General features: G+C 43.0%; 1 protein-coding gene and 1 long non-coding RNA gene across 2 annotated transcripts in view; both read left to right on the top strand.

The window, feature by feature from the left end:
• LOC309348104 overlaps positions 1-22,131 on the top strand; it is a 436,068-nt gene that overhangs the window by 225,599 nt on the left and 188,338 nt on the right. The window lies entirely within an intron of this gene.
• Positions 1,028-21,488, top strand: LY86 (lymphocyte antigen 86). The gene is made up of 5 exons (XM_081873187.1): positions 1,028-1,315; positions 16,017-16,103; positions 17,232-17,360; positions 20,453-20,505; positions 20,667-21,488. Exons 1-5 carry the CDS (start codon positions 1,201-1,203, stop codon positions 20,748-20,750), a joined length of 468 nt encoding a protein of 155 aa, XP_081729313.1. The 5' UTR covers positions 1,028-1,200; the 3' UTR covers positions 20,751-21,488.

The following is a 22,131-nucleotide window of genomic DNA, read 5'->3' as shown; positions in this document are numbered from 1 at the left end:
CTCCGACACACTGACTGACTGACTGACTTGGTGCTGGAGCTGAATAAGTAGAAAGCAGAACACTGCTCCTCCTCTCTGGAGAATCAGCAGACTCGCCAGGAGATTCTTGGATATGGGAGGGGTGAAATCTCCTGCAGCGAAGCTGGTGCCAAACATATTGCTCTGCTTTCCTTTGGCAGTGAGGCCAAGAGAGAGGTCTTGTTGTCTGGGCTGCCCAGGACCTCCATGCACACTGTCCAGGCTTGCACACCATGGAAGGTCACTTTGGTGCTGCTAATGCAACGGATTGGCTTCACCCTTGGAAGTGCACTCCATTGTCTCTCAAGACAGACAGATGAGACTTCCAGGGCAAGCCATAGCTCAAACTGACCCATGTAGTTCCTTTCTTCTCACCTCTTCTCATCTCCTGAACACCCGCAAGTTTATAATACAAGTTATTATATTTAAAAAAACAAAGCAAAACAATAGCAGAGAAGGGCTATTCCTGTGTGCACATTCATAACTGTGACATTTACTGGCTGGAGGAACACGAGGCTACATAAGAGATGAAACTACAGCCACATAACTTTTCTCAATTCAGACACAACCCGCCATTAGTCTGGAAAAGAAAGCTCTGTGTTCACTCTCTAATAACAGGGATACTCAACCAAAGGTGCAGACCATCAGCTTCAAATTCACTCTTAAAAGCATTGCATCACACAGCAACTATCCCATTATTTAAATGGAAAGTGCAGAGAGTCCCTTACTTAGAAGTAAGTCCTATTGAACTCAGTCAGTAGGTCTTATTTCTGAGTGGATTATGTATGAGATTGCAAAACTGGTTGGACTTTTGCTTGTAACCTGATGAAGCATGAAAGTGCTATAAAGGCTTTTGGGGACTGCATGGGCGATAGCATGAGTGTTCTTGCCGCATGGAATTGAGGTTTAGCGAGTGACTCATTCTTGGACCCTTCATTATTAGCACACGGTAGCAGGAAACACAGCCCAGAGACCTTAAAAGAGGAACACCGCCCCTCTGGTTAGCCATTTGCTCACTCTTTTATACCATCTCAAGGCACAAGCCCTTATTGGATTAACATTTGTGTAAGCAGTTTGTGTAGTGGCTTGGAGCTGCCACATTCACTAGAAGGAGGAAGCAGGCAAACAGGCTGTTTTCAAGATAGAGACACAAGCACACAGTCCCTCTTCCTCAGCGTGAAGATGTTTAAAGTTGTTTCCTTTGTCTTTTTTTTGGTTTATACCACCCCCAGCGTTGAATGGCCTACACACCTCCTCTGCAAGACTGATCGGCTGGAGGTAAACTACAGAAGCTGTGGTGAGATCTTTTAGCTCCATTTAACTTTTCCTGATGGGCAGAAAACAGACAGCTGCAGAGCAGTGGGTGGCTTGCTAGAGTTGGACATGGCAGACCCGTGGCAGATTCCACATTCAGCCACAAAAGGTTTTGGGTTAATCTAGGACAGTCACTCATCCCAGTCCAGAGATTTATGTGTATCTGGGTGTGGGTGGGTGTATTCCTTTCATGTGCAAGAATCTCCATCTTTTTTTTCAGTGGAGGGACCTGATTGACATACAAAAATGATCCAGATACAAAAATACACTTTCTGTGTGGATTGTTTCCTCCCATTTAACTAAATGGAGAGACCATTCTGTGCAAGGAGCTTCTTGCATACATCAGTATTCCTCTGTTTAGAACTCATCACTAGATTGGAGCAATTGTTTTCCAGCCTAATCATAGGACCATAGCTTGGGGAGGATGAACCATAGCTAAGTTGTAGAGCATATGCATTGCGCACCAAAGATTCCATGTTCAATTCCTGACTTATCCTGGCACTGATTTGAAAGACTCCTGTCTGAAACGCTGGAGAGCTGTTCCTGGTCTGTGTAGACGATGTGGAGCTAGGTGGATCAACAGTCTCATTCAGTGTATCATTCATTCTGTGTTCTTAATCTGCTTCCACTGGGCCATGGAAGCTTTGCATGAGATAAAACTGTGCATGATGAAACTTTCAGTCATCAAGATTAAAAACAATTGTAATAAATAAAGAGATACATAGGAGCCAAAGCCTAGGGGCCAAGGTCCCTTCACCCCCTCCCATAAAATATTTGAGGGCCCCCCCCAAATTGATGGACATTGGCATTCAAACGGTGTGTTCACCACATCTTGTGATCAATTATATGGGATGCGACTTACCTGCCCCCCCCATATTTTATTCAAGTTGGCACCCCTGCAGAGATATCATAAATAAAAGTCCCTAATATATGTCTTTCGCCAATTCAGCATGAATTTGGGCTTTCAAACCAATTTCTAATAAAATCAACAAGGAGGCAAGGACAGGCCCACTGCAAAGATGACGCATGAGCAGTCAAAAAAAATAGGCATAGCTTGGAATAATGCAATTTCTTAACTTCTTAATTTCTTAAGATTTTATCATACATGTTTATATACCAATTTATTTTCTCTCTGTACAGGTAAAACTCGAAAAATTAGAATATCGTGGAAAAGTTCATTTATTTCAGTAATTCAACTGAAAAGGTGAAACTAATATATGAGATAGACTCATGACATGCAAAGCGAGATATGTCAAGCCTTTATTTCTTATAATTGTGATGATCATGGCGTACAGCTGATGAAAACCCAAATTAACAATCTGAGAAAATTAGAATATTAAATGAAATCAGCAAAACAAGGATTGCAAATAGAGCAATATTGGACCTCTGAGAAGTAGAAGCAGATCTTGCTTTGCATGTCATGAGTCTATCTCATATATTAGTTTCACCTTTTAAGTTGAATTACTGAAATAAATGAACTTTTCCACGATATTCTAATTTTTCGAGTTTCACCTGTAGCATAGACATTGAAAGGCTGCTTGCCACAGTGGTGCAAATTCTGGATTTCCCTCTCCCCCACCTCCACTCATACACCCTTCCATTCCACCTGGCATGAGGCTTAATGTGCTACTCAGAAGGAGCCATGTTATCCAAAGCTGTCGCCGTGCTCAGCCATGCGGCGGCTGCTCCTCGCGGCAGCATTTCCCATGGACTGTGGGCTTGTTTGTTCTTCAGATCTGCTGGAAAGAATAAGGGAAACAAGCTGCTCCAAAATGAATGGAAAGGCAGTCACTTGGCAGTGCTTCCTTTTCAACTCGGCACCTCGGCTGGCCTTGCGCTGCACTGATGCGCCCTGCAGTGGGGACAAAGGGAATTAGCTTCATAGGCATCTCATTCATAAGAGGCACGTGACGTGAAAAGTGATTAATGGCAAAGGAAGAATCTGAGCGTTTGTTTTTCCAATTCATGCCAACACAAAGACTGCCCTCCCTGCTTTCCCCTCCCCTGAAGCTCAGGCGCAGCTTTGCACATCCATTAAAATAAAACCAGTGAGGGGCACGAGGAGCAAATAAATATTTGGAATGAAATCTTTTAGCAGCCGATTCTTAGGAGACGAAGTTAGCTTTCAGGTATTGTAAGCGGATTCCCCTCCTGTAATAGGAAAATAGAACTGGCGCTATGAAACTGGCTTGTTTTGTCCCTTCAGAAAAGGAAAAACACACAGATGCCCTCTTACTGGTAGTCCAGTCCTGCCAGTCTCAGCTTTTCTAGACTTGCTACATGTGAGCCTTTTCTCTAGTCTAGACACATGGGGTAGGGGGTATTTGCATTTTTAAAACCCATGAGGTAATTTATATGCACAGCTTCAGATTTATAAATGATTACTAGAATTCAAATAGAAATACAAATTTGCATCCCACCACTGCAGAGAAGGTTAGCAACAGGTGAGCAGGGTGCCTGCTCAGTCTGTTGTTCAGGTCCTGCTTGCCATTGATGGGAAACCTTGTGGTTCTTTTGTCTTTAAACTGGACTTTAAAATAGAAGAGTCCTGCAAACAGGGGACTGTCAACAGATGAGCCACTTTTTACAACCCAGTTGTAAAAGCCAGTTGTGAGCATCCCTGAGATCTACGGATGAAGGGCAGGATACAAATACAATAAAATGAAATAAAACTCTCTCACACACATGATAAGCAGACAGGTTGTTGTTGTTTTTTTAAAGTATTTTCCTATATATCTCCCAAACTTTATACCATCTGGTTCATGCCACAAACATTGACTAGCAAACACAATCCTATACCTTGGTAGCATGTTCCACTGAAACCCATGAGGTTTTCATCAGAGTAAACATCGTTAACTCAATGCTATACATGGTTTTGAAAGGTGTTAGCCAGCCCAACTTCCTTGAATGCTTGGTTTTCCTTACAAATGGATGAGTAAATGAATTAACTCTGGTTGGTTAGCAAATGGGGGCCTCTGGACTAAATCTATGCCCCCCAACAGCATAGATTTTTGCCCATCCAGCAGGTTATCTTCCACTTCTCTGATCAAAATGGGACCCTCCTGAAGTGTCTTCTCTTGAGGGGAAAAAGCAGCCATATTGGGTTATGCATATTGGTCCCTGCCCCCCAACGACAGATTGAAGGCTAGTGAGTTTTATGGCTGAATAAGGGCTTGGACCTGGATTAAACATCCAGCCCTCTATCAGCTGTGGCTCTCATGAATCAGTTTCTTCAGTTCATTTCTCAAAAGAGCTTAAATCGAAAGCATGTGATTCGGAAGATTAGGTCTGTCTGAATTTCTGTGCTTCCTTTGTATCAAATTAGCGGGCAGAGACACAGAGAGCTTTTCTTAAAAAATAAAAAGTTCATACCTGAGGAGAAAAAGGATCTCTCTCTCTCTCTCTCTCTCTCTCTCTCTCACACACACACACACACACATTTTTCTCTCTCCACAGCCAAAGTACTGTTCCCACCCCTCTCTCAGTCACTCTGACAAATTAAAACCCAGGCTCATCAACCATCGTGACAAGAGATCAAGAAAAACAAACAAACCCAGAAGCCAGTACATTTCAGATTTGTCTTTCCCAGAGGTTGTGGGCTTAGATTAAACTCTGTCATTTAACATGAAGCATAACCCGGTGCTATTTCCAGAAATCAACACCGTGGCAGCAGGAAGAAAAATATCCCTAAGCTTCAAGGCACCAAAATGGCTCCCCAGTGCATGCTTAAGGAGAGTCAGCAATAAAGACAGATTAGGTGCCAGATGGTTTTACTGATCATGTGAGGCACAAATCAGGGCATGTCAATAGAGGGCGACTTATAAAGCACTCAGGTACCTGACGCACAGGATGACATGAGCTGGTCCCAGCCAGGCTCTGCTCTTTGGGTAGACAGGCACTGCAGTATTGGCAGTCCTTTCTTGAGGGCCAAATATTGATGCCTTCACACTGAACCAAGCAGTTCAAGTTATATTGCTTGAAGCAGGCTCACGAGAACCGTTTCAGGTCTCGGCAAAGGGAGAGGGGGAAAGGCAAAATTCACCACTTGGATTTAAACACTTCTGGGTGTTTCCAAGATTAAACCGCAAAAAAAACCTATTGTTGTGAATTCTGGGGGGTGGGCTGTTTGCCTGAGTTCCCTTACAGGGTTGCCATACATCCAGTTCCCCAGACATATCCAGGATTCAGCCCTTGTATACAGTGTCTGGGAATTCCAAACGTATGGCAACCCAGATGTTTGGGCAAAACTTTTTTTTAAAAAAAGCTCACTTTTTGAAATATGGCAACCCTACCTTCATGTTCCTGAATCAAAGCAAGGATTTAATTGCTGGAATAGCCGGGCCAGTTTCTTGGTGAGATAATGGCACAAAAAGCACAAAATCCAGAGTTCAGTTGAGGTGTGTGTGTGTGCTAGAAGCAGGAGGCTGCAGGCTGAAGCCTGTGAGGGAGAGAGATGCTTGATTTCTGATGGAATTCAAGGCAATGGGAGAAGCAAGACCTTCTTGGGGTGTTAATGCTGTGAGCACTGTGAGCCCCTCCATCATATGCTCAGGCAGTGTTTCTTTTCCAAGGGGGGGGGAGGTGCCAGTACTTCACTGGCAGCTCCTGTCACCTCACTGCCCCACCCATCATGAGCATCACCAGCGAAGCAACCAGGGTGCACATGGTGGGCAGCAGAGCACACTACATGGTGGAGCAGGGCATCACTGCCATGCCACCCACTCAGTCTAATCTCAGTCTAATCAGTCATAGTTTTTTGCCTGTGTATTCTTTCCTCCCCTAGCCTCCTTCTTTTCCTCACACATTTCAATAAGAACACTTCGGGGGGGGGGCATATCCTGGTTTGCAAAGGGAAATTAAACCATCGTTTCCCTGTTAGAGTGCCTTAAGAAACTGTGGTTTAACAAGCCACAATAGAAGTACCAAAGTTGAGTGTGTGCAGGGCCACACGCTTCATTCTTGGTCTAAAAAGCCCAGGTGTCTGAGATTGAGCCTGTCAAGACCAAATGTGTCATAGTCTTCTTACCATGGTTTGCAGTAATCAAAGTTTGCCCAACTCAGTTGTTATAGTGAAGATGAGTTATCACCAGCCAGGAAATAAGGGAGAGGAGACAATGGGTTGAATGTGCTTTGGGATGAGCACATTCAAGTTGCGCTCCACGGCAACCCGGAAGTAATGGAGCGCGTTACTTCTGGGTTTCGCCACTTGCACATGCGCAGATGCTCAAAATGACATCACACACATGTGCAGAAGCACCAAAACATGACCTGCGCACGCGCAGACGCGTGGACACGGGTTACGTTTGCTTCTAGGTGCAAACGGGGCTCCGGAATGGATCCCGTTCGCATCTAGAAGTACCACTGTATGCCGAATTAGAGCGGGGAAACAGGTGCTCCTGAGAGACCAGGGTTGTCTATTCTGGCCAACAGTGACTCTCTAGGGTCTCAGATAGAGGTCTTTCCTTTCACCTGCTATCTGAGATATTTAAGAGGAAAACAGCAGCAGCAATAGCCTGGAGACGCCAGGGATTGAAATCTGTAAGAAAAGCGTTTACTCTGCCCATTGGCCTTGCATCCTAAGCCTTTGGGTGTGTTGGGGCACACATGCCTCATAACCGGTTGACTGCCTGAAATGTTACAACTTCCTCCTTTCTCAGGCAAATTGTTTGGGGGGTGGGTTGTTTCATCCTCCAGCAGGAAGTGGGGTGGCAGAAACCCAAAGTGTGTTCACAGTGCTGCAGACCTCCTTTTAATGACCTTCTGCAACTATGCAAGTGTAAAGCTGAAAGGAGGGGGAGAGCTTGCATCAGCTGTCAGAAGTTTGGGGAAACACTGCGTTCGGCAAAAACGTTTAACTATGATTTTTTAAAAATCATTTTTTCATCAGTGCTGTTGGGAGTATTAAATGAGAGGGTGTATTTTTAAGGGTTTTGAAAGCACTATGTAAGTGTTAAGAATTATTCATTCATGTGTTCATTTCCAGCTTCCTTCCTGCTCTATTTTAGTGTGAACCTGGGGGATGGTGTGTGGGGAGTGAGCTAAAGTAATTCACTGCCCTGCCATTGTTTCACTGCTCCCAGAAGTGTAATACGGAAAGGCCAAAGGATCCCCCCCCCCCACGCAAACACACACTAAGAACTGCATGAACTCAGCCAGATCGATGCCTTAGTAGAAACCCATGCCATTGATTTGCAGGATTCTGTTTTTACAAAAAATAATTTATTTTTTTTTTTTTTATAAATATTTATTAAGGTTTTTTTTTAAAATATAAATGCACACATAAAACAATCTTACTTTTATAACAACAAATTCTTCACTTCTTTGGACTCCCTCACGTCCCCCTCTCCCATTTACATCATTAAAAAAAAAAAATTTTTTTCCAAACAAATTATCAACTTGTTTACAATCTCATGTCCACACATTCCAATATGATTTAACACTTTTTCCAATAAAATTTTTATATTTTCTTTAGTCTCACTTATCATCAAATTTAAATCTAGTTTAGTGGTGGCCAGTTTTTTATAATCTAGCATCCTTCTTAACATTCAAACAAATTACAATGTTTTTGTAGATACATCTTGAATTTCTCCCAGTCTTCCTCCATCTTTTCTTCTCCCAGGTCTCGGATTCTGCCAGTCATCTCGGCCAGTTGCATATAGTCCATCAGCTGCATCTGCCACTCTTCCAGTGTGGGTAAATCTTGAGTTTTCCAATTTTTTGCGATGAGAATCCTTGCTGCCGTTGTTGCATACATGAAAAATGTTCGATCCTTCTTTAACACCTTCTGGCCGACAATACCCAGAAGGAAGGCCTCTGGTTTCTTAGTGAAGGTATACTTAAATACCTTTTTCAGCTCATTGTATATCATTTCCCAGAAGGCCTTCACCTTAGGGCATGTCCACCAGAGGTGGAAGAATGTTCCTTCATTTTCTTTACATTTCCAACATTTATTGTCAGACGAATGGTATATTTTGGCAAGTTTAACTGGGGTCATGTACCATCTATATATCATTTTCATAACATTTTCCTTCAGAGCATTACATGCAGTGAAGTTCAACCCAGTGGTCCACAACCTTTCCCAGTCCTCGAACATAATGTTATGCCCAATATCCTGTGCCCATTTTATCATAGCCGATTTAACCATTTCGTCTTGTGTGTTCCATTTTAGCAGCAAGTTATACATTCTAGATAGTACCTTGGTTTTGGGTTCTAACAATTCTGTTTCTAACTTCGATTTCTCCACCTGGAACCCTAGCTTTTTGTCATTTTTAAAAACTTCTTTAATCTGAGCATAATGTAACCAGTCTCGCACCTTATCCTTCATTTTCTCCAAACTCTGCAATTTCCAATTGTCTCCATCTTTTTCTAATAATTCCCAATATTTTGGCCATTTGGCCTCCATATTGGGTCTTTTTCGGGCCTTAGCCTCCAGAGGTGAGAGCCACCTTGGAGTTTTGTTTTCCAATAAGTCTTTATATTTCGTCCAGACATTGAACAGTGCTTTCCTGACAATATGGTTCTTAAAGGCCTTATTGATCTTAACTTTGTCATACCATAAGTATGCATGCCAACCAAAAGCATTGTTAAAACCTTCCAAGTCCAGCACGTCAGTGTCTTCGAGAAGTAGCCAATCTTTTAGCCAGCAGAAAGCTGCGGCTTCATAGTACAACTTTAAGTCTGGCAGGGCAAAGCCACCTCTTTCTTTCGCATCTGTTAATATCTTAAACTTAATTCTGGGCTTTTTGCCCTGCCAGACAAATTTAGATATATCTTTCTGCCACTTCCGGAAGCACTCCGTTTTGTCCACAATCTGTAATGTTTGAAACAAAAACAACATTTTTGGCAATACATTCATCTTAATAGCAGCAATTCGGCCTAACAAAGAAAGCTTCAATTTTGTCCAACTATCCAAGTCTCTCTTAATTTCAGACCAACATTTTTCATAATTGTCCTTAAATAGACTCAGGTTTTTTGCTGTTATGTTTACCCCTAGGTATTTTACTTTTTTAACCATAGTTAGTTCTGTTTCTCTCTGAAACCTTTCCGACTCTGTATCTGTCAAATTTTTTCCCAACACTTTAGTTTTCTGTTTATTTAATTTAAATCCTGCCACCCGACCAAAATCCTGTATCAGTTGTAATACTCTTTTCGTACTAGATTCTGGCTCCTGCAGAGTCAAAACTAGGTCATCTGCAAAAGCTTTCAATTTGTATTGTTTCGCTCCGACCTGAATCCCTTCCACCAACCGGTCCCCTCTGATCAAGTTCAAGAGCACCTCCAGAACCGAAATGAATAACAAAGGGGAAATCGGGCAGCCTTGTCGTGTTCCTTTTTCAATTTTGAACTCTTCTGTAACCACATTGTTAACTATCAGTTTGGCCTTTTGTTCTGAATATATTGCGTCAATCCCATTCTCAAACCCCCGTCCCACTCCCATTTCATTCAAATTTCCCTTCATAAATTTCCAAGAAATATTGTCAAAGGCCTTCTCCGCATCTATGAAAATTAACACTGCTTTTGTATTTATGTCTGTTTGCAAAAGTTCCAAAACGTCAATAATGTTCCTAGTATTTGCAAACATATGTCTACCTGGGAGAAAGCCTGCCTGGTCTTTATGAATTACTTCATTAAGCACTCTTTTGAATCTACTTGCCAAAATGTCTGCAAATATTTTGTAATCCACATTCAAAAGGGAGATGGGACGATAGTTTTTGAGTTGTGTCTTTTCAGCTTCAGATTTTGGTATCAATGTGATAAAGGCTTCCTTCCACGATTCCGGCGCCTTCTTCCCTTCCATAATTTCATTACAGACCTCCATCATTGGTTGGGTCAGATAGTCTTTTAATGTCTTGTAATACTTGGAGGTCAAACCGTCTGGCCCTGGAGATTTGCCCAGTTGCATGTTCTGAATAGCTTGTTCAATCTCTTGTTGTGTTATTTTGTTGTTCAGGATTAATCTGTTTTTTTGTGACAACTTTGTTAATCCATTTCTTTCCAGAAATTGTTTAATCTCAACCTCATCTTGCGGCCCTTGAGTGTATAATTTTTTAAAGTATCTCTGGAAGCACTTTCTAATTTCCATGGGGTTCTGGATATTTCTTCCTTCAATTTCTAGGTTTGTAACTGTATTTAATTTCTGTCTCTTCTTCAACTGCCAAGCTAGCAGTTTTCCACATTTATTTGCCGATTCAAAAGTTTTTTGTTTCATTAATTTAATCTTCCATTCTATTTCTTGGTTTATCAATTTAGAATATTGGGCTTGATATAGTTTAATTTCTCTCAGAATCGGCTGTGACTTCGGGTTTGATCTTAATTTCTTCTCCAATTCTTTAATTTTCTGCAAAATCTTATCTTTCCTTTCATTTTGTGTTCTTTTCTTTACAGTGTTCTGTTGTATCAAGAACCCCCTCATCACAGCTTTGCTTGCGTCCCAGATAGTTCTTTTTTCCACCGTAGTGTTCATATTTATTTCAAAATAATCCTTCAAGGTTTTTTGGGCCTTCTTGACAATCTCCTGATCTCTAAACAAGCTATCATTCATCTTCCATCTAAAGGAGCCGGTTGGCAATAGTGTCATATCCATCTTCAGCGCATTATGGTCGGAGCAGGTCTTTGGGCAGATTTCCACTTTTCTGACCTTGGGTGCCAGACCTCTAGATATCCATATTTGGTCGATTCTTGTCCAAGTCAGTTGGGCTTCAGAGAAGAATGTTCCCTCTCTTCCCAGGGGGTTCTTAGTTCTCCAAATATCAATCCAGTCCATATTGTCAGCCATTTCAAAAAAGGTCTTTGGTAGTCTGCTTTGATTTTGTGACGTTTTGATTTTGTGACTTATCCATTTTTTTACAAAAAATAATTTAAAGCAATAATGTGTTAGAAAATTATCCACTAACCGTTCAGGGTTATTGAACCAAATCATGCATGGGCAGTAAGAGGTTATTGGTGGAGGAGGTGATGGAACAATTCTAAACCCCTGTTCAGGTATTCAAAGAACGAAAGGGGAGAAAGAGTGGAAGGGGCAGGAGTTTGTGGATGCTAGCTCCTCTCCCCAGTGTCCCTGTAGGCTATGCCTTCACTCATTAATGCTAAATGCCTGAACAGGAATTATTTATGGGAGGAATTCGACTTTGTGCTCTTCAGACCATTCATTCTGCATAAGCATTGCAGCTTGACAGGCAAAGCGATTCCCCCCTCTCCTTCCTCCTAGGAGTTCTCCTGACCCCTTCCAGAGCTAATTTCAGGGGGACAGGATGCACAAGGAGAGGAGAGGAAAGGCTTGTTGTGTAATTGGAAATTCTCAAGGTTCCTAGGTGAATCCCGCCCCATGCGTTTGGCTGAACTAGCTTAGTATTCCCGTGGCAATCAGGATCCTTGCACACCCAGGGTTCCTGAGCACAGGGAAGGTTCTAAGCATGCTCAGCCAAACAAAGAACCACCATCAGATCTTCAGCCTTGCTATCCAGGGGATCTGGGTTGGTTCAGGTGGAGAAAAGGGGCATTGGGGGAGAGCTGGTACATGCTTTTATTCCCTCCTGTTTCTTTGAAGACCTGAATAGGGCTGTAGCATGTTTCTATTAGTGATTCCAAAATGCTGCGCAGGTCTCCTCTCCCCAGTGGCTCATAGGAGCATCAGATACTTCATTGTTTGGGACAGAGCAACCTGTTGCTTAGATTATTGGCTGAAGGCATGAAAGAGATAAGGATACAGTGGTACCTCGGGTTACAGATGCTTCAGGTTACAGATGCTTCAGGTTACAGACTCCGCTAACCCAGAAATAGTACCTCAGGTTAAGAACTTTGCTTCAGGATGAGAACAGAAATCGTGCTCCGGTGGCAGCAGGGGGCCCCATTAGCTAAAGTGGTGCTTCAGGTTAAGAACGGTTTCAGGTTAAGAACGGACCTCCAGAACGAATTAAGTTCTTAACCCGAGGTACCACTGTACAGAGTTGGACAGGCAGCTAACCAAGTATTTACCCAAGTTGTTCCCTGGCTGAAGGCCTTTTTGATAGGGCATCATTGTGCATGCACACATCTCAGCAAGCTTCATCTCCAGAACAGGAGTTCATTTCCTTTTCCCAAGTCAGACTGTGGGTCTGTCCAGCTCAGTGTTGTCCAGTGTTCTCCAGATTGGGCTCTTTCCCAAACCTACCTGGAGATGCCAGGAGCTGTCCTTAGGTGTTTCCTGCTTGGCAGGGGGTTGGACTCGATGGCCCTTGTGGTCTCTTCCAACTCTATGATTCTATGATTCTATTCTATGACTTTCTCCGTGCAGAGTTTGTGTGGCACAGCAGTCAACCCCTACTGGAAACAATATTCCATCCTCAGAGGATGTTCCCAGAGCTAGGGTCCAGTTCACCATTTTTCCCCTTTCTCTTGGAGCATTGCGGCTTCCCATTGGTTCCCACATGGTGCATATGCAGTTATTCCATGATCAAAAGGATGAAGTGTGACGAGTAAACTTTGAATTCTGCGAGTGAGAACAGATTGGAGAAAGTGGGTGGAGGGAAGACTGTGAATTCAACAGTGCCACTTGTTCTAGAATGTGGCAGCGACATGAAAAGTTGAAGTGAGAGTGTCATTTTCTCCTAGGAAAGAAGGGTAAACATTATGGCTCTGTGAGAACTGAGGATGTGTACATTTGCAGCCTGCAGTTGGACGGGTGAATGAATGGGGCTCCCTGAGTGAAATAAGGAGAAGGCTGGTCCTCAGTCAGGACTGCAAACTGGGCTGGGCTTCTTTTCCCAGTCTGTGCATTTCAACATAAGAAGAGCTTGCTGGGCCATCTAGTCAAGCATCATTTTTCACAGTGGCCAAACAGATGACTGCAGGAAGCCCAAAAGCACAACAATACTCTCCCCTCCTGTGGTTTCTAGCAATGAGTATTCAGAAGCATTGCTGTCCCCCACAGTGCACTGCTTAATCCGAGCCAGAGCTCACCTGGAGTTAAGCCCAGAATCTGCTTTCAAAAGCATAGCTCAGCATCAAAACTTGGGAAACAATATAGACAAGCGTGCCTTTCAGCTTATATACAGCACCTTTCCTTTATCAGCTGAATAATCACCAACAGCCTCCCCACCACACAACCTGGGGAGCGCAGAAACAGCAGACAGACAAGCCAGTTAGGTGACATGGGACCCAGGCTATTTTGAGCATGAGTGTCAATCAGGGCCGTGTTAATTGGCTGTCCCAGGCACAACCCACTAGGTTGTGTATCCCAAGCTACACAGTTTTCTTAAATGGCCTGCAGCACCCTGTAGAGCAGGCATGGCCAAACTTGGCCCTCCAGCTGTTTTGGGACTACAACTCCCATCATCCCTAGCTAACAGGACCAGTGGTCAGGGATGATGGGAATTGTAGTCCCTAAACAGCTGGAGGGCCAAGTTTGGCCATGCCTGCTGTAGAGGATAGGAAAAAATGCTGCATTTACTGAAATTAGCCCAATCTGCCATTCTGTGGATTGCGCACGCGCACACACACACACACACACACACATATATATATATATATACAGAGAGAGAGAGAGAGAGAGAGGGAGGGAGGGAGAGAGAGAGAGATTTCATGACATCTGAAACAAAATACAAAATGCCAGCTGCTGTACATCTATCCCCACTGCAGGTGCAAAACTAATCCACACTTGAAGGCACAATGCACAGATAGAAGAATTACTGTTCTCAGATCTGTGACTTGTGCAGCATACAAGCAACATTTTTTGTTTTTTAGCATACAAGCAACATTTTGAAGAAGGAAGGAAGTGTCTCTCTCTCCCCCCACCCCTGACCTTCTGCACAAAAATAAAAAAAAGTAAAACATTCTCTTGCAGAAGTCAAATTACCATTATCCAGAAGAGGCCGAGGAGGAAATGGGAAAGGGGTAATGAAAACACTGAAAAGAGAAGTCAAAATCAAACTGGTTTTGTAGGTCCTTCCTGAAAATACAATTACAAAATAACTGTCAGAAGTTTTTAAATGAAAAAAACCACCAAACAACATTCTAACAGTAACCGTGTAAAAAAAGAAGAAAAAGATTGCTGCCAAGTTCCCAACATACATTAAAGGGAGATGATTGGGTGCTTGTCTCATTGGCTGAAATTAATGTGTGACATGGCTTCAACTGTGTTGGCATTTTCCGCACCCCGCACAAAAGGCAGCCAGTGAAGAAGACTGAGGGAACAGAGAAACACGAACGCTAGGAGATCACACCTGCAATATTAAAAAACCAGTAGGGAAATTTTGAAGCCTAGCTAGCTTTGACATGCAACCACTGAAAACAGAAAGAGCAGGAATGGTGAGGGGCAAAATTAGGGCTCCATTTCAATAATTGTCCCATAAGTCAGGTCTGGCCTTCAGTGAATGAAGAACAAAGGAAAATGCAGCCTTTTTTCCTATAGCATTGGCTTTTAAACTGTGGCCTGGGAACCACCAGTGGTCCTTGGTGCCCATAAAGTAGTTCCTGGCACATAATGAAAGCAGAGGAAAACACTATGAGGTTATTGGGGGGGGGTTGCTCTGTTTCAAGTGCCATCTCAGCAGTATTGGGGGTCTGACTCCCAAAAAGAGCTCAGGTTTGGATAAAATCTAGAAGGAACGAAGGGGTGGCAATACAATGGTTTCAGAATTCTGGGTGACCCTGAACAGCTCTGGACAGCTCCGTACAGAGCTCAAGTGGGAGACTCCATACAAGTTGTTTCAAATGTTGTTTCAGCACCAGTCAGCCTCAGACTGAGCCTCCAAATGGAACTGCAAATCTGAGAAGCTGGATCTGTATACTTGCTTTAGTAGTCATCAGCTTCACCTGAGATGGGGAGACTGTGGTCCCACTCGAGTTTATGACCTGGAACCCTCAAAGTCAGAGGAGGGCAGCATGACCTCCTCGGACCTCAGGAGTACAGGCATTGTGGGCTCCTCTTGCACAAGTTCTTCTGGATTAATATGGACATCAGGGTCTGGGGGCAATTGCTATGCTATGCTATCCTATCCTATGCTATGCTAGTGTTTATTTATATACCACTTTTGCACCCAAAGCAAAACAAGGCAGCTTCCTATGCTGCTATGTAACTGCAGCAGGTTTTGAGGTTCCTTGAGTTCATAGAATAAGGAAGAGTGGTGGCACTCATAGAGAAATGGAACAGCACATCATCAGACCAAAATAGTGGTTCTCATTACAACATTTCATTTCAGAGTGGCGCTTTCATTGGACATTTGATCTTAGGGCCCCTCCAGGCTGGTGTTTTATTTCAGGTTTTATTCTTAATGCAATTAGTGCATTAGTGGGAAATATCTTCTACTTTGTTTTGTCCTGTAATGCTTTCCCAACGCTACCACATTATTGCCGTCCAGAGGGGCTATAGCCCAACAAAAGCAGGACAAAAATAACCAGAACATTTGTGGTCTAAAAAGTGAGACGATTTCAGCGGGAAGTTACGGCAATGGTACTGACTGGAAATGCAGCAGTGTGGCCAGCCCAGAACTTGTGTAACTGCAAGCAGGGTAGTTGTGTGTCCACCCTGGTAGCATCAAATCATCATGAATGAATATCCAGTGGAGCCACCAGATTAGTAGAGCAATATTTTCTGGATATCTCTACCAAACCTCCCATTTAGGGGTCCACTTGCTCCTAAATCAAGTCTCCTTTGTAATGTATAGAAAATTAGTTCATCTGTGGCTTTCATTTTCTTTTCTTCACAGATCCACTGCAAGATTTGGCTTTTAGCATTGACACCTGCTCCAGTGTAGTGCCCGAAACTATTAACATCAGAATAGCAACCATTTTAAGTAAGTATAATGTGTTTGACTGTCTCCCAGGACTCTCAGTCCTCAGAACTCAACCGCAGCCAGATGATACCTCCAAGGATGGGGGTGACTGAGTCCCTGAAGCTCCCAAGAGGCGATGTCCCTAGACAATGAGGTCTCCATCCTACCCTCCTTCCTTCTCAGGGTGTCTCAGATGACTCCTCTCCTGAACTACCATCAGCTTAAAAACACTCTCTTCCTATGCTGCACCAAACACAAGGGTTGCAGGGTATCTTTCAAGTATGGCATAGCACATACCTACGTAATGGGACACATAACCTTTATTTTCCAAAACAGACCCCTGCCAGGGAAGCGGGCGGCTCAACCTGACCACTCTCTGGCAGTCTGTATAATGCACCCATCGACTTCAGACCAGTGCTGAAGCAACGCTCCAACTTCCTTACTTCCAAACTTGCTTTTATCTATGTAATAGCAAATCACATGCGACGAATTGCCCTTGCAAGAGGCCAACCCAGATCAGGACCCAGGGAGCGGGGCAAGACTGAGTGTGTGTCTAGATACATTCAGCCAATCTGAGCCCTGCGGTCTTTCCCCCAACATGTACTTGTCTAATGTGGCCGTTGTGGACATAAGTGTTCAGTTGGACTTACTCCCAAAAAAGTGTGTATAAGACAGCTGCCTAATTTTGGAAACCATCACTATTTATTACACTCAGAAACACATAACATCTTGCTGTCCCCAAGGTCCTCTTCAATATGCGTAAATTTGAAGGATATCCTTCTTGGCATCAGCATCCCAGTAATGGAATTCTTTCCCTTTTCAGATTCACTGGACATGGACTTTGTTGGGTTTTCAGGGCCAAGCTGAACTTGTTGTTCATACTGTTGATTTCAGCTTGTTCGTTGTGTTTGTTTTAAATATGTGTTTTGCGTTTATTTTAAAGTAACCCTCTCTGGGATTGTCTTGGCAATGATGAGCAAATAGGAAATATTTTAAATAAATAAATAGTGGTGATTAAACCCATTATGTCAACAAAGAACAAGATTTCCCTCCCTCCCTCTTCTTTAAAAAAAGAACAACTAACATAGTGACAATGTTCTGATTTCCATACAATTGCTCATTAGATTTATATTCTGTCTCTCTCTACAGGGTACAGCATCAGGAAACTGTCTGTGGAAGTAACTCTTGGCATGAATGGGGCGAGCGTTCCGTTTTACTCCAAGGAACTTTGCGAAGAGGATCACCCAGAGTTTCTTTACTGCGGAAAGAAGAAAGGAGGTGATTAATTTTTCAGGAATAACATGCTAAATGTTCAGTGGCTAGCAGTTGTAGTGAGCAGGGAGAAGGTGCCGTGTCAGTTGAACACACCAGGTTGGAAATATCTGACCAGCCTGTTTAATTTTACACAAACAATTTTGCATGTCAAAATCTTTTCCTGCAAAAAGCATTGTGCTAGAATTTTCTTGTAGGAGGTTCTACTTACAAGGCAGAGCACAATGTGAAGGTATACAAAGCTTACAGGTAGACAGGTGTTGCTCTGGTCTGGTAAGCAGATGGACGGAAGACTACCAGGAAAGCTCATGGGTGCCTTGTTGAATTCCAGGATGAGCAAACATAGGACACAAACATCTTAAATAAACACAAGCCCAAGGGATAAGTGAAGCACAGCACCTTTAGCAAGGAAAGGGCAGTAATTCAGTGGTAGAACACCTGATTTGAATGCAGAAGGTTGCAGGTTTGATCCTTGGCAACTCCAGGTAGGGCTAAGACTGTCCCCTGCCTGTGACTCTGGAGAGCCACTGCTGGTCAATGAAGACAGTTCTATGGTAGACGGATCAGTCCTACTACCATTCATTCCTGATTACAGCAAAATGTCTACAAGTAGAAATATGACTGGGTTAAATTATACAAGAAGCATGGAGCAATTGCAAAACACACAGTTGCCATTCAGTACATATGCAGTAGCACTGTTTTCATTACGCTGGTATGCATGGTATTGGTCACATCAACAACACTGAGAAAATATCAGTAGTGTTTGCGATAATGAACAACATTCCCACTGCCAAACATGCATTTCCACAGCTGTATACCATAGGGGTAAAACAAATTGTATTCTTGGCATACATAACTGGTAAGCAGGGTGATCAATTCGTTAAAGATTTGTCAATCAATCAACCAACCAATCAACCAGCTGCCTTGCTCGGAACAATTCACTAATGAATTTTACATAAATATAATGACCTATTGCAAAGTCATACTAAAACAGCCTTTTTAAAGCTTCCTTCCCACATTACTTAAAATAACTCCTCATTTTATCCTAGCTTCTAATAAAGACAATAAGGGGAAGGCATATTTAAATTTTCTCGATCATCAAGATTTGACATTTGGAGGAATTACATTTGCCTGGCCTGCAGCGTAAGAAGTCCTTCAGGGGTTTTAAGTGTTGTGAGCCCTATCAATTAATCAGGAGGAAAATGGTCATCCGCCATTAACACGTTAGTTTGTTAAGCCTGAAATGCTATACTGTATACACTTACCTGGAATTTGGCGAGTCCAACAAGTTCTGCTGAACTGGGCACCAGCACTAGAGGGCACTGCAGGGCTTCTCAGCTACAACATAGTGACTTGAGCAGAAGGGAAGGTGAGAGATGGGGGAGGGGTGCCAAATTTTGGCTTTGCATAGGGTGCTGTTGAAATGTTAAAGACCAACATCTGCCACTGAATTTGGGCCAGGAAAAGGCTGAGCCACAGAAGCAGGTTTTTAGAGGTTAACTACGAGGGCAGTTTGAACATGCTACTGCTTGGTGGAGCATCGATTATTGCTCATTGCTGTGCAGCCCTCTGCTATCGGTAGATAGCACACACACGGACAGTGTGCAATAAATGAGAAAGAGACGTGCTTTGATAACACAATAAGGTAATCATGTGCAAAGGCCCCCGTGGCTCTTTCTCTGCTGCAGTCACATCTCAATCTGAAACATAATAAACACCGCGCTGTGAGTTTCATGACCACGCAACAGTTCATCTACTAAGATGGCCTCGGAGGAATTGCTAGCACTTTTTAAAAAATATGTCACAGAATAATAGACAAATACTACATGAGCAACCAATCATGCAAATTATTGAAGTCGGACTGATGGAAACATTACATTCCGTCTCTCTCTCTCTCTCTCTCTCTCTCTCTCTCTCGTATATTGAATTCAAGAAAAATGAGAAGAAGAATAAAGGCACCCACAGATCTCCTGGCAGTCTGCCTTATTCTGATGAAGTGTTTAATAAGTACCTGTAGAAAATACATTAGAGAGTACTGGAGTCCATCGCGGGTCCCAACACAAACTGCTGTGCACATGTTAAATCAGAAGGCCACATTTTTCTGGGGGTTTGCCAATCCTCAGTAAGACAGGAAGTAAGACAGGGGAGCCTTCATCCCGCTGCCCTGCGGAGCCTTCGCGCGGCTATCCCTGGCTTTTGCGGGAGGTGGGGGGAGGGACAGAGCGAGGCTCTCTCACTACCCCACCTCCCGCAAAAGCCCCCAAGAGCCGCGCTCCCTTTAAAGAGCTACGCGGAGCGTGTGTGCAGCTCTTGGGGGCTTTTTTCCCTGAGGAGGGAGAAGGGCAACCCGTCAGTGATGGGCTGCCCTTCTCCCTCCTCGGGGAAAAGCCTGCAAGCGCCGCACACACGCTCCACATGGCTCATGAAAGGGAGCTCTGAGCAGAGTCTGAGATGCATACAGGTTCTGCTCAGCGCTCCCTTTAAATATTTTTTCCCCCTTGAATTATCCCCCCCCCCAAAAAGTAGGTGCGCCTTATGGTCAGGTGCGCCTTATGGAGCAAAAAATACGGTAAGTCTGCCCCCTGAGGCAGAGGTTCCCCACCCTGGTCTAGAGCAAGGAACAGTATTCCACAACATGGAGGCAACAAGCAAGAAAGACCCTTTTCATGTGTCTTCAAGACATGCTTTGGAAATGAATTGCCATCTCTGTCTCTTGGCCCTGTTTTGGTTCCAGTCTTGTTGGCACTGGCCACATCTATTTGGTATACAGGAGGAGTCCTACTGCCCACACTCAGTTAAAACAGCTATAAATACCCATATGTCCCAGTCACTGTGATAAACTGCTAGATGTCCGAAAAGTCTGTATGTTCTTAATGCACCAGGGAAGGAGCGAGCTGGAGAAAGCACATTAGACATCTACTGGAACAGCAACTCTGGATCTCAGTTCATTTCTGAGCAGGGATTTCATTTCTAGTTTTCTTCCAGGATATTGGAGTTATCCATTATAACCATGGGTATTATATGCACAGACAGTACACTACCTAGCTGTAAAATCATTTCTGGCTCTCTCACTTGCTACTGATTTATTTCCTTTGCAGAACTAATCTACTATGAAGGGCCTGTCTCACTGGCATTCCATGAGCTCCCTCAGGTAGGCTTTTTCTAGTTTGCCCTCTGAAATACAAGTATTATTCGAGTAGCAAAACCACCATTGGCAGTGATGACATTATAAGTGTACATGCCCCCCAAAAGGAGCGAGCCAATCATTGCAGGGTTCTTCTGATCTAATAACTTCCTCTTCTTTCTTTCTAGGGAGACCTTGATGTAAAGGTGGAGTTTTTAAATCAAGACCATCACACTATTATTTGTGCTAATTTCACTGTTAAGAGTCACTGAAAGGGTCTGCTATTTTTAATGCAGCCATTAAGGGGCACGACTAAAGGCACCACGAAATAGAGAAGGGATTTGTTTTACTTTTGGAAACCCTATTGTCTGCAGTCTGACAGATGTGGAGTAGCAAAATAATGTAACACGCAGGTTTGGTTGCAATTGCTGTTTACATTCTGTTGACCAAAAGAAAGTACAAAATCCCTGTACGCCAATTTGTCCCAGCAAGGTTCAATGCAATATATTCTGCTTTCCTTCCTATAACACTCTGCTTCCTTTCATTACATGTATTGTTTAAACTCAAGAGTATGAATCAAAGAATAAGTACATTGAGGTTCTCTCTGTTACTAATTCTTCCAGTCTGAAATTCAGTTCTCCACATTTCTGCAGCTTTTTGCAAAATCCTCTTTTTTTAAAAAAAAAAAATTTTCATGAAAATTCTTCAGCATTTTCATGCAACTTTTTCCTAATAAACATATTTTTATACGCAATTTTGATTAGTATACACTTATGTGCAAGCAATTTCTCATCATATAATGTATTTCAGTATGTTTTTTTCACGAATATATTCATTTTTATGCAATTTCCCCCTAATATATGCATTTTTATAAACATTGTTTAGCTAGAAAACTGTATCACGAAGTCTACTGTCCCAGGGAAACTGGTGGAAAGTATTATTAAAAATAAAGTAAAGCATATGGAAGAACAAGTCTTGCTGAAGAGCCAACATGGCTTCTGAAAGAGAAAGTCCTGTTTCATGAACCTATTAGAGTTCTTTGAGAGTGTCAACAAGCATATAGGAAGAGGTGATTTGCAAGACATAGTGTACTTGGACTTTCATCAAGCTTCCAGCGAGCCTCCATGGTTTCCCACATTCAGTTAAAGCCCATGAGGTAACAGCCAGGGGGTTGCAGGGGACTGAATAAATATTAAATGGAAAGAAAAATGCACACACCACCCTCGGCCACCTCATAACAATAAAGTAATCTCAATCATATAACTATCAAAAATATAAAGGAATTCTAAAATGCCCTGCAAATGCGGCACAAATACAAACGCCTCATTTGTAGGGGAAGATTTTTCTCTCTACACATTTTGTAATCACACAAAGATACCAATTCTTCAGCTGAGATGCAATAAGCTGCTTAAAGTCACAGGGGAGAGGTAGGCCTAAGGCATGTTTGAACTCAGCAAGGGATGAAGTCCGCCTGCACCTGAAATCTGGCAAAATCCTCCTTACCACATGTCACAGTGAGAGAGAAAACTGAGGTCCTCTAAGGAAAGAGAACTCACCCCGAGAAGGCTTAGTCATGTGTTTGGAAGCTCTGTAACAGGCATAGGCAACCTTCATCCCTCCAGATGTTTTTGGACTACAATTCCCATCATCCCT

The sequence above is a fragment of the Podarcis erhardii genome (assembly GCF_964252035.2).
Source record: "Podarcis erhardii genome assembly, chromosome: 8".
Taxonomy (NCBI): domain Eukaryota; kingdom Metazoa; phylum Chordata; class Lepidosauria; order Squamata; family Lacertidae; genus Podarcis; species Podarcis erhardii.
Note: the sequence above shows the minus strand (reverse complement) of the source record. Positions and strands in the feature narration are given on the sequence as shown.